The 15,001-nt window shown below is 41.0% G+C and overlaps 1 protein-coding gene across 1 annotated transcript in view; it reads left to right on the forward strand.

Moving 5' to 3' along the window:
* Positions 1 to 11,625, forward strand: part of RABEP1 (rabaptin, RAB GTPase binding effector protein 1) — a 48,197-nt gene extending 36,572 nt beyond the window's left edge. Inside the window, exons 13-18 of the mRNA XM_069971127.1 lie at positions 780 to 920; positions 1,972 to 2,161; positions 4,599 to 4,654; positions 6,328 to 6,426; positions 8,964 to 9,080; positions 10,337 to 11,625. Of these exons, the coding sequence (XP_069827228.1) occupies positions 780 to 920; positions 1,972 to 2,161; positions 4,599 to 4,654; positions 6,328 to 6,426; positions 8,964 to 9,080; positions 10,337 to 10,438 (705 nt within the window). The 3' untranslated portion in view covers positions 10,439 to 11,625. The remainder of the gene's footprint in view (positions 1 to 779; positions 921 to 1,971; positions 2,162 to 4,598; positions 4,655 to 6,327; positions 6,427 to 8,963; positions 9,081 to 10,336) is intronic.
* Positions 11,626 to 15,001: the final 3,376 nt, after the last annotated feature.

The following is a 15,001-nucleotide window of genomic DNA, read 5'->3' on the forward strand; positions in this document are numbered from 1 at the left end:
CGTCTCTAGCAGTAGAGACATAAAGATGGAACACAGGAATTAAGGGTGGGGCTATACAGGGAGGGAAGCATCCTGAGCCTGTCTGCCCCCTCCAGAGGGTCCATGCTGCACCTGAAAGATAAAATCAAGGCTAGCTTCTTAACTCTTACCACCTATAAATTCAGAATAGCTGTCCCTTGTGTAAATACTTGTGTTCTGACTGTACACAGTACTGCTTCTCCTGAATGTCATTTCCTTCTCTTCCTCCATTTAGTCATCATCATTACCAGCAGTTCACTACATAGATCAGGGTTGCTTTTATGATATAACCCCTTCCTTGCTATGATCGAGTCTGTAACTATTGGTCTCCTCCCAGCTCTTATAGCACCTTGCAAACAAAGTACATTAATAACCCCCTTCTAACACCTACATTTCCCCTATAGTACTGCACAGTAAACCCTCACAGCGTAAGCTGTTTAGTCTAAGCAGTACATCTTATGCAGTTGGCTTACAAAGTAGGTGCCCTCCTGTGATTGGTCAGAGAAGTAAAGAAAGGACAGTCCAAGTGTTTAGAGTACTGCTGGCAAACAGCCTGGCTCTGATCCCTGACAATGACAAATAGCTGTGCACCATCAGTGAGAGCACGACAACCACCTAGTAACCACTTAGGGATTACTGTAACAAAACCATGTAGGTTTTTAATTTAAAACAATGAGAGTGCTTTTAAAGATTATATGTGTTATATTGAAATGGATCAGCATATCCAATAAATCGTAAAGGCTTACAACTTTCTTTTTCAGGCCGTTCTCATGCAGTCACGGGAGCAGGTCTCTGAAGAATTGACTAGGTTACAGAAGGACAATGAGAGCCTTCAAGGAAAGCATGGGCTGCATGTGTCACTGCAGCAAGCTGAAAATTTCATACTTCCAGATACCATTGAGGTATGCTGAGTTTCATTTTTGAAGAGTTGTCTCATGAAGGTCTTTGGTAGTTTTGCATGAATCTTCCACCTTTTTAGAGTAAAATTCCTGTGACCTTTTGTCTGCCTTCAAACACTACACAGTTGATATATTGATGTATATCATACTGTTATTTGTACATTGCATGTATAAAAGTAAAAAAAAAATCAATCAATCATAAACATAGTTTTTCCACTTACCATCCCTCCTCAGTCTGTCTCCGTTTGAATTTCCCGCTGTTTGCAAGTCCATGAAGCTCTAGTTGGTGGCTTCATTTTTTCTTTACTTCCTGGTTTGAGCTTTCACTTGATGCACTTTCTCATGTGATGTCTAACTGACTGTGTAGAACTGTTAGATGGCTTACAGCTTGTTCAGCCAATCAGAGCTGAGCAACCTGAATCATCTGACAAAGGGAGGCTGGTCTAACAGGGTTAGACCCGCCTCCCTCTTGATGTTATTGTCACAAAATAGCTTCCACAGAAAAGCCTGGGGTCAACTGTCATTAGGTAAGAAGGTAGTGAGTTTACTTCACTTCCTGGTGGGAGGTTCAGGGGGGAAAAGACAGGGAAGGGGGCAGATAGGTGATTGAAGCATATTACAAAGTTATATAACTTTGTAATGTGTTTCAATTACTAGGAAAAAGCTTTTCTCTGTAGTACCCCTTTAAATAAAGTGTACCAGAGCTGGATGCCTTTAATATACAAAAGAAAGTAATATTTGTATCATCTTTCTCTTGTTTCAGTAATAAGATCTTGTTTAAAGGGAAATTCCCACATTCCCTAGATTCAGATTGGCACTGCTGTGTCCCCTCTTTTTTACCTGGTTTGGCGCGGGGGGCCAGGACAGACACAGTGGTGCTGAGCCGATCAGCTTTGCATCTCTTTTTCTTACTGAAATCCCAGATGGCAGTCCCAGGGGCAGTCCACAAATCTAAGCAATTTTGCTGATAAAAAACATTTGCCGTATTGCTTAGTTTTGCATTATCCATGATATATTAAATGTTTAATTAAGACAGGTTTTTTTTCTGTTTTAGGAGTTACATGAGTTAGTTTTGAAATACCGTGAAGATATTATTAGTGTCCGTACAGCATCAGAGCACCTTGAAGAAAAGCTGAAAGCAGAAATTCTTTTCTTAAAAGAGCAAATCCAAGCTGAACAATGTCAGAAAGAAAACATAGAAGAAACACTTCAAATTGAAATAGAGAACTGTAAAGAGGAAATAGGTAACGATCTCAGTGTTTCAGAACTTCACTATAATGTATGATTTACTAGCATGTTGTTTTTTCATGGAAAATATAATTTTTAGGATAATATGCAGCCATTTTTAAAGCGTAACTGTCATGTTTTTTTTATTGCAGAAATCAGTAGTATAAGCGATTTTAAGAAACTCTGTAATAGGTTTCATCAGCCAAAAAAGCCTCTTTCTGTACTCAAGAAGCAATCTCCCAGCCTCCCCCCCTGACTTCTTATCTGTGCATTATCAGGCAAACACGTCTTCATTACAGAGAAGCCAGTGAAGACGGGCTCTGCTCTCTCCATTGTAAGCCAATGAAGGGGGGAGGGGCTGAGGGAGATGAGGGAGCAGGAAGAGGTGACATGAAGGTCAGCTGTTAGTAGACTGTCTGGGCACCTAAAACGCTAAATTCAGGTGTCAGAAAGGTCAGTGCTTATCTATGAACTTACTGAGAGAAGATTGCAGGGTGTTGTACTGTGCAGGACTGCTCTGTGCTCAGTCACTCCTAACAGCCCCTCCCCTCTCCATAGCCACATAATGGAGACAGAAATCCTGCTTCATTTGATGTGAGGGGGGAGGCTGGGAGATTGCTTTTTCAGTACAGAAGGAAACTCTTTTAGTACATAAAACCTATTACAGAGTTTCTTAAAATCGCTTGAACTGTTGATATTTAATGTTTTCAGAAAAATGGCCCTGAAATGACAGTTACATTTAAAGCTTCAGTGTATTTTTTTTTTAAACTACCATTTTCTTTTGTTCTGTTTGATCTTTTATGTTCTTTCTTTCCTTTCCTCCTTTACCTATCTCTGGTCTTGTTAAAGACATCTTAGAAGGTATGCATTGTTTCTTTCCTAGTTGTTTTTGTAAGAGAATAGGCTCACAGAAGTCTAAGGGCCCTATTCCACCGGACGATTATCGCTCGCATAATCGTTAACGATTAATGATCTCAAACGACCGCTATTGCGAAAGACCTGTAAACGTTCATTCATTTCCATGGAACGATAATCATTACTTATTATCGTAATTGTGATCGTTTTTCTTCGCTATTTATTCGCTATTGCGTTCGTATCTATTGCGAACGACCGAACAATGTCTTATTCAATGCGAACGTTTTGCAAACGAGCAACGATAAAAATAGGTCCAGGTCTTATACAGCAATCAACGATTTCTCGTTTGGTTGTTAATCGTTAACTGCATTTCAACTGAACGATTATCGTTTAGATTCTAACGATTTAACGATAATCTGAACGATATTCGTCCCGTGGAATAGGGCCCTTAGAGACAAAGGCATGTGCTTTACTGTGTATCCCACTTTCTTCATTTCCATTGTCTACATATCATCTGGTCTTTGGAACAGTGTATTTGTGTGGTGTGGTGATGGGTAAAAAAGGTGGATGTTGGCAGTGTGTGTTAGGTTATACGGGTGGATCAGTATGTATTGGGGCCGTGTGGTTTTGGGTTGTACAGGTGGAGCAGTATTTAGTGCAATGTGGTGTTGTGTTATACACATGGTGTGGTGTTGAGTTATAAAGGTGGAACAGTGTGGTGCTGGGTTATACATGTGAAGCAGTGTGTATTAGTGCAGTGTAATGTTGGGTTATACAGGTGGAGAAGTATTTATTGGTGTAGTGTGATAGGTTATACAGGTGGAGTAATCTTGTTGCTGTACTGTGATTTTGGTTTGTCAATGGAAGAGAAGTATTTATTACTGTACTGCAGTGTTGGAGTACTACAGGTGGAGCAGTATGTATTGCTGTACTGCAGTATTATTTTTCTAAAAGTTGTACAACATCTGTTGCCACACTGTGGCCTTTACTATGGGTGGAGCAGTATTTACATCTGCACTATGGTGTTGGTTAGCTACAGGTGGAACAGTATACATTACTGCAATGTGGTGTTGGGTTATTACGTGATTTTTTTTCTTTTTGCTGCACTGTGGTTTTGGTTTGTCACTGTTTAGAGAATTATTTATTGCTGCACCTCATTGCTGGTTTACTAAAGGTGGAGTGTACTTGCTGCTGCACTGTGGTGCTGATTTGGTCCTGCCCTGGTATATTACATGCACTACATGGCGGTATCTGGTGCTGCAAAGTAGTATGTGTTTGTTGGTGATGCCCCAAAATCAACATGGATCGCCTGGTGAGACCCAAGAACCAAACGTTTGAGAAGCCCTGTGTTAGATGGTGGTAATTCTTTGGGTTACACTAGCCATTCTCAATAAGCTGTAAAGTTGCAAAATCTCAATAGATATACTGGCATTTTTACCAATTTTGAGATCCAACTTATTTTAATCAGTATTTGTGTCCATCATGTTTCCTTGGTTTAGTTCTGTGCCATCATTTTATATTGTGTATATGTTCTTGTGAACTATTTTGGTCAGTCATATTTTTCTGTAATGGCTTGATGGTCTGCTTTTCTTTTTACAGCATCAATATCAAGTTTAAAAGTTGAACTGGACAGGATAAAAGTAGAAAAAGAGCAGGTATATGTCTTATTGGATTGTTTGTGCTATGTATTGCTTAAGGACAATTTTCATATCTGGCCTTTCTGATTATTTAGCTTTTATTAATGGATATGTTTATCTTTAACACTCTTTATAAATCCTTTTTTTTTTTTATTTTACCTTGCCCTGATCTAAAGTACATTTCAGATAGGTGTTGGCAGAATAGGCTATTTCTCTTGCTCCCCACATACACATGCACACTTGGCTTAAAGTGATATTGTCACCCCTCTCAGCACCATTCTTAAGCTTATATTCTGGACATTTCATATCTTATATAAAGGATTTCTTGGTGGCCTCTACCCTTAAAAATGCATGTTATTGTAGGTGGACAGTGTCTTAGGGGTGGGGCTTAATGACTATGGTGCCTCCCATATCTCCGCCCACATTTAGCACTGTAGGCTTCACCCCCTCTGACATTATCTATGCCTAAGCCCCTCCCCGCCCCCTCTGCAGTGATTGGAATGGGCCAGCCTAGAGAGGGTGGGGCCTCGGCGCAGATGATGTCATGGAAGGGCCTAAGGCACAGATGTAGGCAAAGATATTGGGCACCACAGCCGTTAAGCACCCGCCCCTTTTACACTGTCCACCAACAATGACATGCATTTTTGAGGGGAGAGACCACCAAAAAAATCCTCTTATATGGTAAGATATGAAATATCTAGAATATAAGCTTAAGAATGGTGCTGAGAACTTCTTATATGGAAGGGTGGTGACAATATTACTTTAACCCCTTTGTCTACAGAGCAAGAAAAATAGTATTTATCCTCTGTCTTGACAGGTCCAAATGGCAACAGAAATGGAGCACTGGGAAGTGAGGATAAATAATCTTTCCTTCTCCCTGGACAACCCAGTGTGCATGTATTTGGAATGAGAAGACTGTGTAGCTTAGTGCATACAATGAGCCATCAGGGAATGCTGGGAGATTTCATCTCTGAATCTAGCATCTTTAGGCCAGTTTGACACATAAAGGAATTGCAGCGGATTTCAAGCTGCGTGTTTGCTGCAAAATCCACTGCAATTCCCAACGCTGTTGTTTCAGTAAGTTAACATACTCGCAGCAGAATTGTCCCTCCGCAGCCACTGATTGGCTGAGCAGGACGTTAGGATGCTGAGAGCCCCAGAAGCAAGCCGGAGCGCAGACCAGTAAATTATGCACTGGGCCGCAGCGGGTTAAGGGGGACGGCCTTTAAATACCTGTAGCGGCATGACAATTCCGCTATGAGTATGTAATCCTATTCAAACTGACACTAAAGGAATCACAGCGTATTTTGCTGCGAGCTCACAGGGTAAAATCTGCTGCTATTCCGTTATGTGTTAAACTGGCCTTAAAGTGATACTGTCACCCACCTTACTTTGCTTCATTTCATCAGTTTACACCTGGGCGGGGCTTCATGGCAGTCGGGCCCCCTCTCCCTGCTGGGAAGAGAGCCCAACTACTGTGAAGCCCTGATAAGGTCACACCGGCCGTTGGTGAAATGGAGCGATTTTAGAACAGACACAAACACCTTTTATACAAGTATTTATCTAATGTGCAGCATCTAAGCTTGTGGGTGGTGCGTAAAACTGCACATAGAGTTAGGGGGGGTGACGATATGACTTCATATTCTAATAGCATTACACATTAATAAGTTGGAATTCCGTGTGTCCTACAGCTGGAGTCCACTTTGCAGCAAAAAACTAAAGAACTTCAGGATATTCAAGAACTGAAAATCTCTTTAGAAGAGCAGCTTAGAAAAGAGACCACAAGCAAGGTAAATGTTAAATTGTGTCTAGAATCCAGAATTTAAGAGTTTAAAGTGTACCTGTCACTAACTTTCAAAATCTAAATCAACAGATGTTTGTAATTTACATTCATTTTTTTCCTTGTTTTTATAGAAAATACTGCACTTCCTGTGTTTAGACCCCAAGAGTCTAAACGCAGGAAGTCCCATGTTTCCCAGGTCAGTTACGCGATCACACAGAAGGCAGTCATGTGATTGATGGACTGATTGAGCCGTGAAGCTCTGTACTGGCTAGGACTTCATGTGTTTAGTCCCTTTTTTTTTTTTTTTTTTTTTTTTGAAACTAGCACAAGACTTTAAAGTGACTCTGTACCCACTGTTCCTCCCCCACCCCACCCCCAACTACTTATATCTGTTTGTAGCTCATGTGAAGTCCATTCTTCTGGTATGTTTCGCAATGCTGGTAGAGTTTTCGTTCGGCTGAAAAGTAAACTTTAGTTAAGGAGATGCAGTGTCTAAGAGGCGGGGCCGAGAGCGTTCGTGCCCAGGGGAAGTGCCACCTGTGTGGTCCTGGTCTGCGTCTCCCCCTCCTCTGGTTCCTCCCTCTGTCCGCCCTCACAGGCCAAGTTGTTCTTGCACCTTGTCTTAGCGACGCGCTTCTGCCTGGCTCGCTTCCCATGTCAGTGTGAGCCGCCTCCCGTTGTCCCAGTCTCGCCTCCCTTGTTCGTCTGCGGCCAACACGCCCCCCCCTTTACGCTCTTTGCGTCCGTCCTCTCCTGGGCTTTGCATCACATGCGCCGTTGAGCAGCGTAGCGCACGTGTCCCGCGCAGGTGCAGTGACGCTTTACACTGGCCGGAGAAGACCGTTCGTGTCACTGCGCCTGCGTGGGATACATGCGCTACGGTGCTCAACGGCACATGTGCTGCGAAGCCGAAGAGAGGACGGACGCAAAGAGTGTAAGCGAGGGGCGTGTTGGCCGCAGACAAAGGGGGGGGGGGGACTGGGACAGCGGGAGGCGGCTCACACAGACATGGGAGGCGGGCCAGGCAGAAGCGCGTCGCTAAGACAACGTGGACAATTAGCACGGCGCAGGCGCAAGAACAACTTGGCCTGTTAGGGTGAACAGAGGGAGGAACCAGAGGAGGGGGAGACGCAGACCAGGACCACACAGGCGGCGCTTCACCTGGGCACGAACGCTCTCGGCCCCACCTCTTAGACACTGCATCTCCTCAACTAAAGTTTATTTTTCAGCCGAACGAAACCTCTACCAGCTTTCCGAAACATATCAGAAGAATGGACTTCACATGAGCTACAAACAGGTATAAGTAGTTGGGGAGGAGGAACAGTGGGTACAGAGTCGCTTTAAAAATCTGCCTTCAGGAGACTGGACCTGAATTTTACATAAGTATAGCTTAGTTTTACAGCATCATAACAAAAATAAAAGTTAAGAAGCGTTGTGTGTTTGATTTTAAAATATTGTTCCCACATATACTCTTCAATGAAGATCTGTGTCCTGCAGCGTGGCTTCATTCTCATCCTACGACGCCACGCGCATCCTGCTGGCGGTGACATCACCGATCTTCTGACCCTCTTTCTACAGGTCTATTGAAGGCCAGAAGTCAGGGTCTCCAATGCATCTCTCAGAGAGATACATTGGAGACCTTGACTTCCGACCTCCTGAGCTTTAGCGGTCACATGGGCGCCAGCGAGATCAAAGTGGCGCCGTAGGACCGTATCGAGGCCTCACCATGGGGCACCGATCATCATTGTTAAGTATATGTAGCAGCCTGCAGCTGGGGGAACAAAAAAAAAAAAACCTGAATGCTGCTTTAATATAAATTGCAGACATGCTTTAGATCACATAAGATAGAAGTGGCGGTTAGCTAATGCTTGCTAGCTGTCATCTGTCTCCTCAATGTCCCCATAAATAAAGCATTCTTGGTGCTTATCTACTGGCAAACATCTTAGGGTTAGGGTTCACTTAGACGAAACAACTTTAAATTTTTTCAGATTGAGGATAAACAATCGCAAATAAGTGCTTTTGCAAGTGACTTGATATTATTCACCATAATACACAGAACGATAGTCATTACTTATGATCATAACTACTAGAAATACGAATAATCATAATAACAAACAATGTGTACATACACCGAAAGACAATATTATAGTCTGCTCAAAAGATGTGATCAACCACACACAAAATAATTTAGTCGTTTGATTGGAACAATATAATTTTTCACACAATATTCTTTCTGTGTAATAGAGCCCTTAGTATGGATTTGCTAAAGCAAAGTGGCTGATCAACATGTATATGCTTGGTTTCCATTCACTCCACTACTTTGTTGAAGTTTTAAGGGGACTATATTAAGTATTAATGTATAATTAAGACCGGCGTGTCACATATATGTAAGAACCAGACCAATGGTCATCTGCTTTTCTTTTGAAGATCCTAACCTCTTTAAATACTTGGTACCATTTTATTTAGGGATTGTCAAGCTGCTTGTAATTTCTTAGACGTTTGTTTCTGCTGAAGTATAATAAACCTTACTACTTGTATTTTTAGACTAGTTTAGAACAGTTGCTGTTTGAAGAAAAGAACAAAGCACAGAGGCTGCAAACAGAGCTGGATGTTAGTGAGCAAGTGCAAAGAGACTTTGTAAAGTTGTCACAAACTCTGCAGGTAAGAGTGCATGGGCATTATAGGCTGCTGTGTAACAGATTTGTTTTTTTAAACGTCACTTGCAGCTAATTCAATTCTTAGCACTTTTTTTAAACATGTTTTATTGGAAATTAATATTGGACCTTGACTTTTAGTTCCCGCAAAATAAAATGAAACATTCAGAAATGGACCAAACGTAGTCACTAATATACTATGTGCAGACCATAAGGTACATCGCTTTTTTAATTAATTAATTTATTTTTTTACATTACATGATGATCGCCGGTATCCCAGTGACGCCATCCTGTTTTCAAAATGAAGCCCAGTTCCCGCACCCGGGTCTGTTCTTTTCACTGGCCCAGCTCTATGTACTGGAGACGGGTCCTACGCCCCCCCCCCCCCCCCCCCCCCCCCCCCCCCCCCCCAGAGTGACAAACCCTCCATGTCGTGTCTCCATTAATTAAGGTGCATCACAGAGGGGATATCCTCACACTGAGCGGCGCTAGGCCTGTCTCCAGTGTATAAAGCCAGGCTGGTGCATGGGGGGAAAAAAATTGGTGTCCAGCACTGGAACCGGGCAGCCTTTTGACAAAAGGACTGCGCCAGCACTGGTCAGGTAATGTTAAAAAAAGAAAGAAAAAAAGGGTGTACCTGATGATACATTCTCTTTAAACTCAATGGGTCTCACATAGGTACACAGTAGAGATGAGCGAACCCGATCGTTCGGCATTTGATTAGCGGTGGCTGCTGAAGTTGCATAAGGCCCTAAGGCTATGTGGAAAACATGGATATAGTCATTGGCTGTATCCATGTTTTCCAGACAACCTTGGAGTTTTATCCAACTTCAGCAGCCACCGCTAATCAAATGCCGAACGATCGGGTCCCGATGGACTCGATCATGCTCGAGGTTCGCTCATCTCTAGTGCACAGCAGTATACATCTGCAACATACTTTTCTGCCATCAAGCACATGTATACCCCAAACAATAATGTGAACCCCAGCCTAATACTGATAGCATAAAAGATTGTATTGTATGCATGTCTAAAGCTTTCTTGTCAGGTGGCCTAGGTGTTCAGACCCCCTGAGAATGAGCATAGAGAAGCCATTTTCTCCCATCTCTCTCCTCTGTAGACTTACTATAAAATCCGTCTTCTGCAGCAGGCGCTCAGCCAAGTACTTTGTCCAGCTTGTTTGGTGGGAGTCTCAACACTCCCTGACCATTCAAAACTCTTGACATGTCTCGCTTTTTATTGCAAATTATTTTTTTTCCCTCTCAGGTGCAGTTGGAACGTATTCGGCAGACCGAGTCAATAGAGGCAATCCGAGCTATCCTAAACGATACTAAACTGACTGACATTAACCAGCTTCCTGAGACATGACATTGCTTGGTTACACAGACCTTTTGGTTGCAACTGAGTTTTTTTTAAAACTCAATCTTTCTAGTAACAATTAATTATTATTTAACTCTTATCCCAGATCAGAGGATGTGGCTGTATGTGAATAAGAGCACTGTATAAGGGAATAAATCATAGTGCAGGTAGGCGTGTTAAAAACTAAGAGCAAAATCTTTCCATGAGGAACACTAATGAAACTTGTTGCTTTCTCTGACTAAACAGTGCTGTTTCTTCAATAATAAAATTATGTGTATTTTGTCGATCATTTTATTTTTGGGTAAAAGAAGGAATGTAAGAATCCTTAGGTCAGGATATGGAGGACTGTGACAGAGTTTACATACACCATTCTGCTTTACCCGTCCAGTTGTCATGGGTATAGAGGCAGCGCCCCGAGCCCCACTGGGTTTCATCAGCGGGTTTATTGTGCACATAATCCGGTCCCTGTAATTTGAACACTTTTTAGGTGTGAATGCACCTCTGTAATGGAATATTTTACTTTTGAGATTACAACTTCATGGCAGTTTTGGAATCTACCTACTGAATACAAATGTATGGTAGATATCACTAAGATATCCAAGAGTTAACATGGACGAAGAGGTTCTAGAGCAGAAAGAGCTTGACCTGATTTTTCATCTATATACAGAAATTCTGTGTAGATATAATGGTATACTAGCACTCATTCCTCTTTGGTTGGAAGTCAGGATTATGCTGTTATCATACTAAGCATTCACATATGAAGAACATTAGCAATACCGTTGCAATATGCTGATTTCACAGCAAAATGAGAAGTGGTGTCTGTTAATAATTCTGTTGTGCAGTAAATAGACATGAAACACATTTTATTCTGTATATTGCAGCATGCACTGCCGGTTTAATGTGTACAGCAGTAACAATTATTCTGTCCGTTGCATGTCATGTTTTGTACAACATATATAGTAAATGCCCATGTCATACTTGCATTTGTCTGTATAAAGGGTACATTTCAGTTCACTCATCATAGATGGATACTGTACTGCTTCTTTCAAATCCATACTGCAGCCATAAGTTCCAACCTGTATTCCTATAATGTTGCTTTAGCAAGAGAATCTGTCACCAGTAAAGATTAGATGAGCGAATCTTGAGCATGCTCGAGTCCATCTGATCCCGATCGTTCAGCATTTGATTAGCAGTGGCTGCTGAACTTGGATAAAGCCCTAAGGCTATGTGGAAAACATGGATATAGTCATTGGCTGTACCCATGTTTTCCAGACAACCTTAGGGCTTTATCCAACTTCAGCAGCCACTGCTAATCAAATGCCAAACGATCAGGTTCGGATGGACTCGAGCATGCTCAAGGTTCGCTCATCTCTAGTAAAGAACCTTTAAATAAGGGTTGTTCTAGTTACACAAAGCTCCACCATCTGATCATATGCTTTTTGTCACATTGACTAACCAAGAAGGGGGTCTTTTTTTTTTTTTTTTTTAACAGAACACAGATTACATACGGAGCATGTTTTTATTAGTGACTCTAGTTGATACTCTAACTTGGCATTCTTTGTGGTGACGGATCTTCTATTGTTGCTTTTCACACCTACGTCATACTATTTTGGTAGCTGCATTCCATAGTCTCACATTATATTGTTTGACATGATTGTACAGCAGTCATTAAAATAAGTAACTTCTATATTTTTCTGTGAACAATAGTTTTAACGTTCAGTAACAGTTTACAAATCTATATTTATAAGTGATCAATGGTTTAGTACATTCCTGACATTGCTACTACTCAAGCAATGGACAAAATGGCAAAGCAGGTTCTGGTGAATAAGGAACCTAAGCAGGAGATGGAGGCTCTCTTCATATTAGGAATTTTCTATCACACAGGTGTCAAACTCAGGCCCTCCAGCTGTTGCAAAACTACAATTCCCATCATGCCTGGACAGCTAAAGCTGTGGCTGTCCAGGCTTGATAGAAATTCTAGTTTTATAACACCTGGAGGGCCTGTATTTTATCACTAGTATAATCAGTGCAATGTTGCCCAGTGAACTGCTCCCTGTACTCCTAATGGGAGGAGGGAAGAGCTTGGACACAAAGCAGCACATCTGTTTCCAAATGGCTGCAAGGGATCAATAAAATGGCTTACAAGCTGTACAGAAATCTTAGTCCGGTTTTTGTACTTGATGCACTTTCTGCCATTTCCCATTTGGAATTTGAAAGGCTTTTCACTGAGTTCTACTGGCCCCATTCACTTTAAGAGGCTATCTAAACAAGACTCCTCTTTCTGAGACTGTTCTATAGCATATAAGTACCACTTACCTGATGATCTTTCACACTGGTGATTTTAATTCCTTGTAGTTAAACATTGTCATTGCTATAACTAAATTGGCTCCACGTTGACTGACCATGTGGTGGGCATGGGATTATACATAGTAGAATCTTCACTAGTGCAAAGGGCAGGCTGAGCCTATTATAAGATGTCATAGATTCCAGGCTACATCAGGACCCAACAGATTATATATTATAACAAAACTATTAAATGCATGGTGAGGGCATAGAATTTTTCTTTTCTTATTATCTAGAAACTTTAATAGGCCTTTAAACACAACTTTAAAAAAATGCCCATAAAAACACTGATACAAAAAGACATATATCGAATAGAGAAAATGCCACTAGAAACCCACAGATGCTTGCGTAGGTTTTTACAATGCAAAAAATAAATCCCAAACAAAGCCACCAACACTGGAAAATAAACTACAACTACCTATCCATATATATGACTGGAATTATCCAGGCTATTAAAATGAAGGGCCTATCCTGAAATGGCCTTAGTGCTCCAGCCGCTACTTTGCTTACATTAAGTCTTATGGTGTGTTTACACAGAGATTTATCTGACAGAGCCAGGAACAGACTGTAAACAGGGAACAGATCATAAAGGAAAGACAGATTTCTCTCCTTAAATCCATTCCTGGCTTTGGCTTCAAAAATCTGTCAGATAAATCTGTGTGTAAAGACACCATTACACAGTAGCTTGTAACATCATACTTTTTTGGGAACTGTGTTACATATGGCAGCTGTGTCCAGTTCATCAGAATGGGACAAAGCTGCCATACCTATCACAGCTGCTATGAACAGTACAGTATATACTAAAAAAAAATAATAATAATTAACAATTCACCATTATGGCACAGTATGAAAAGACAACCAAATATTATACATCTATGGGGCAGTGTTGTTCACAAAGAGTAGGGAGAGAGGCGGACTTATGCTACTATTTGGTCAGGTTCAGACACTGACTGACAAAAACCTTTGACAAGTCTCTATGATCAGAAGTTTTTATTTGTGTCAGGTAACCGTTTAACTTTTAAGATCACACCCGCACTTTTATTTTGCAGTACAGGTGATTTATTAGTGAACTAAAAAAAAAAAACCCTGCAAAGGGATGACAAAAGTTTGCCACTAAGTGCTTATACACGTGTCCTTAACTGTGATGTGTCCTTTTTTTATGTTTATGCCAAAAACAGATTGAGGCTAGCAGACAGATGTGAGAAAAAACCCTCTTAAAAGGGGATATCCAGCGATACAAAACATGGCGACTCTCTTCTAGACAGCACAGTTTGACTCCATTGACTTTAATGAGGTTTGATGTGTTTCCGGATATTTAGCATAATTTTACTGAAGTTTAACTGGACACAAATAATGGTACTTAAGAAAAATAATTATCTGGTTATTTAAATGAAATCTGTGATGGAGGCCCCAAACTGAACTAGATATAAAGCCTTAGAAAGGAGACGATAAAGTTCTCCAAACTTTTTGATGGAAGAAGGACTTTATACACACTACAGCTGTCAGTCCATGTGTTTCAACTTTTTTTCTTCCCATTTCTGATATCTTGCCCTTGTGAACATTCCCGATGCATACTGGTAATAAAATACACTTATTGCTATAGGCACAGGATCTAAGTACCTAGCGTTAAGATATTCATTTATTCCCACCCCCTTCCTACCAATGAGTGAAAATATAACAATGTAACTAAATAACAAACCATGAACCCATGCCTAAAAGTAATATTTTCAAAAAAATTTGACATGTCACATAGAGACCTCCTCTAGAGCTTAGAGAAGTGTGCAGAGACAAGTTAAAAGTTTATTTAAATACCAGTAATGTTTTAATGCTGTCGCCTGATTCTACAAAATGAAGCTTCTGACAAAGGTTTCTTTACTTGAAGATTATTTATCTTTCCGGTATACTACAACTCACCACTCTTAGAATGCATGGTTCTTGTAATCTAGATGTCAGGTGCCATTTTAAGGATTGGCACATGATTTTCTATTTAATTTATTCGATGCAAATGTAATATCACTGAACAGTTACCAGAACATTTCATGTAAAATACTACTTTACTGATCAGGGTGTACTATATGCAGTTATGTGTAACAGGTTGTTAAGCACTGTAGTCTGAGCTCTTGCCTGAAGTCTTCAATGTCTCCTGCGGAGTTCTGTTGTTAACAGGATTCTTTTCTATAACCCTGTGTAACATATGCTACAGATGTATTCTGTATTGAAAAGTGTTGA

Source organism: Dendropsophus ebraccatus, chromosome 5 (assembly GCF_027789765.1).
Source record: "Dendropsophus ebraccatus isolate aDenEbr1 chromosome 5, aDenEbr1.pat, whole genome shotgun sequence".
Classification (NCBI taxonomy): domain Eukaryota; kingdom Metazoa; phylum Chordata; class Amphibia; order Anura; family Hylidae; genus Dendropsophus; species Dendropsophus ebraccatus.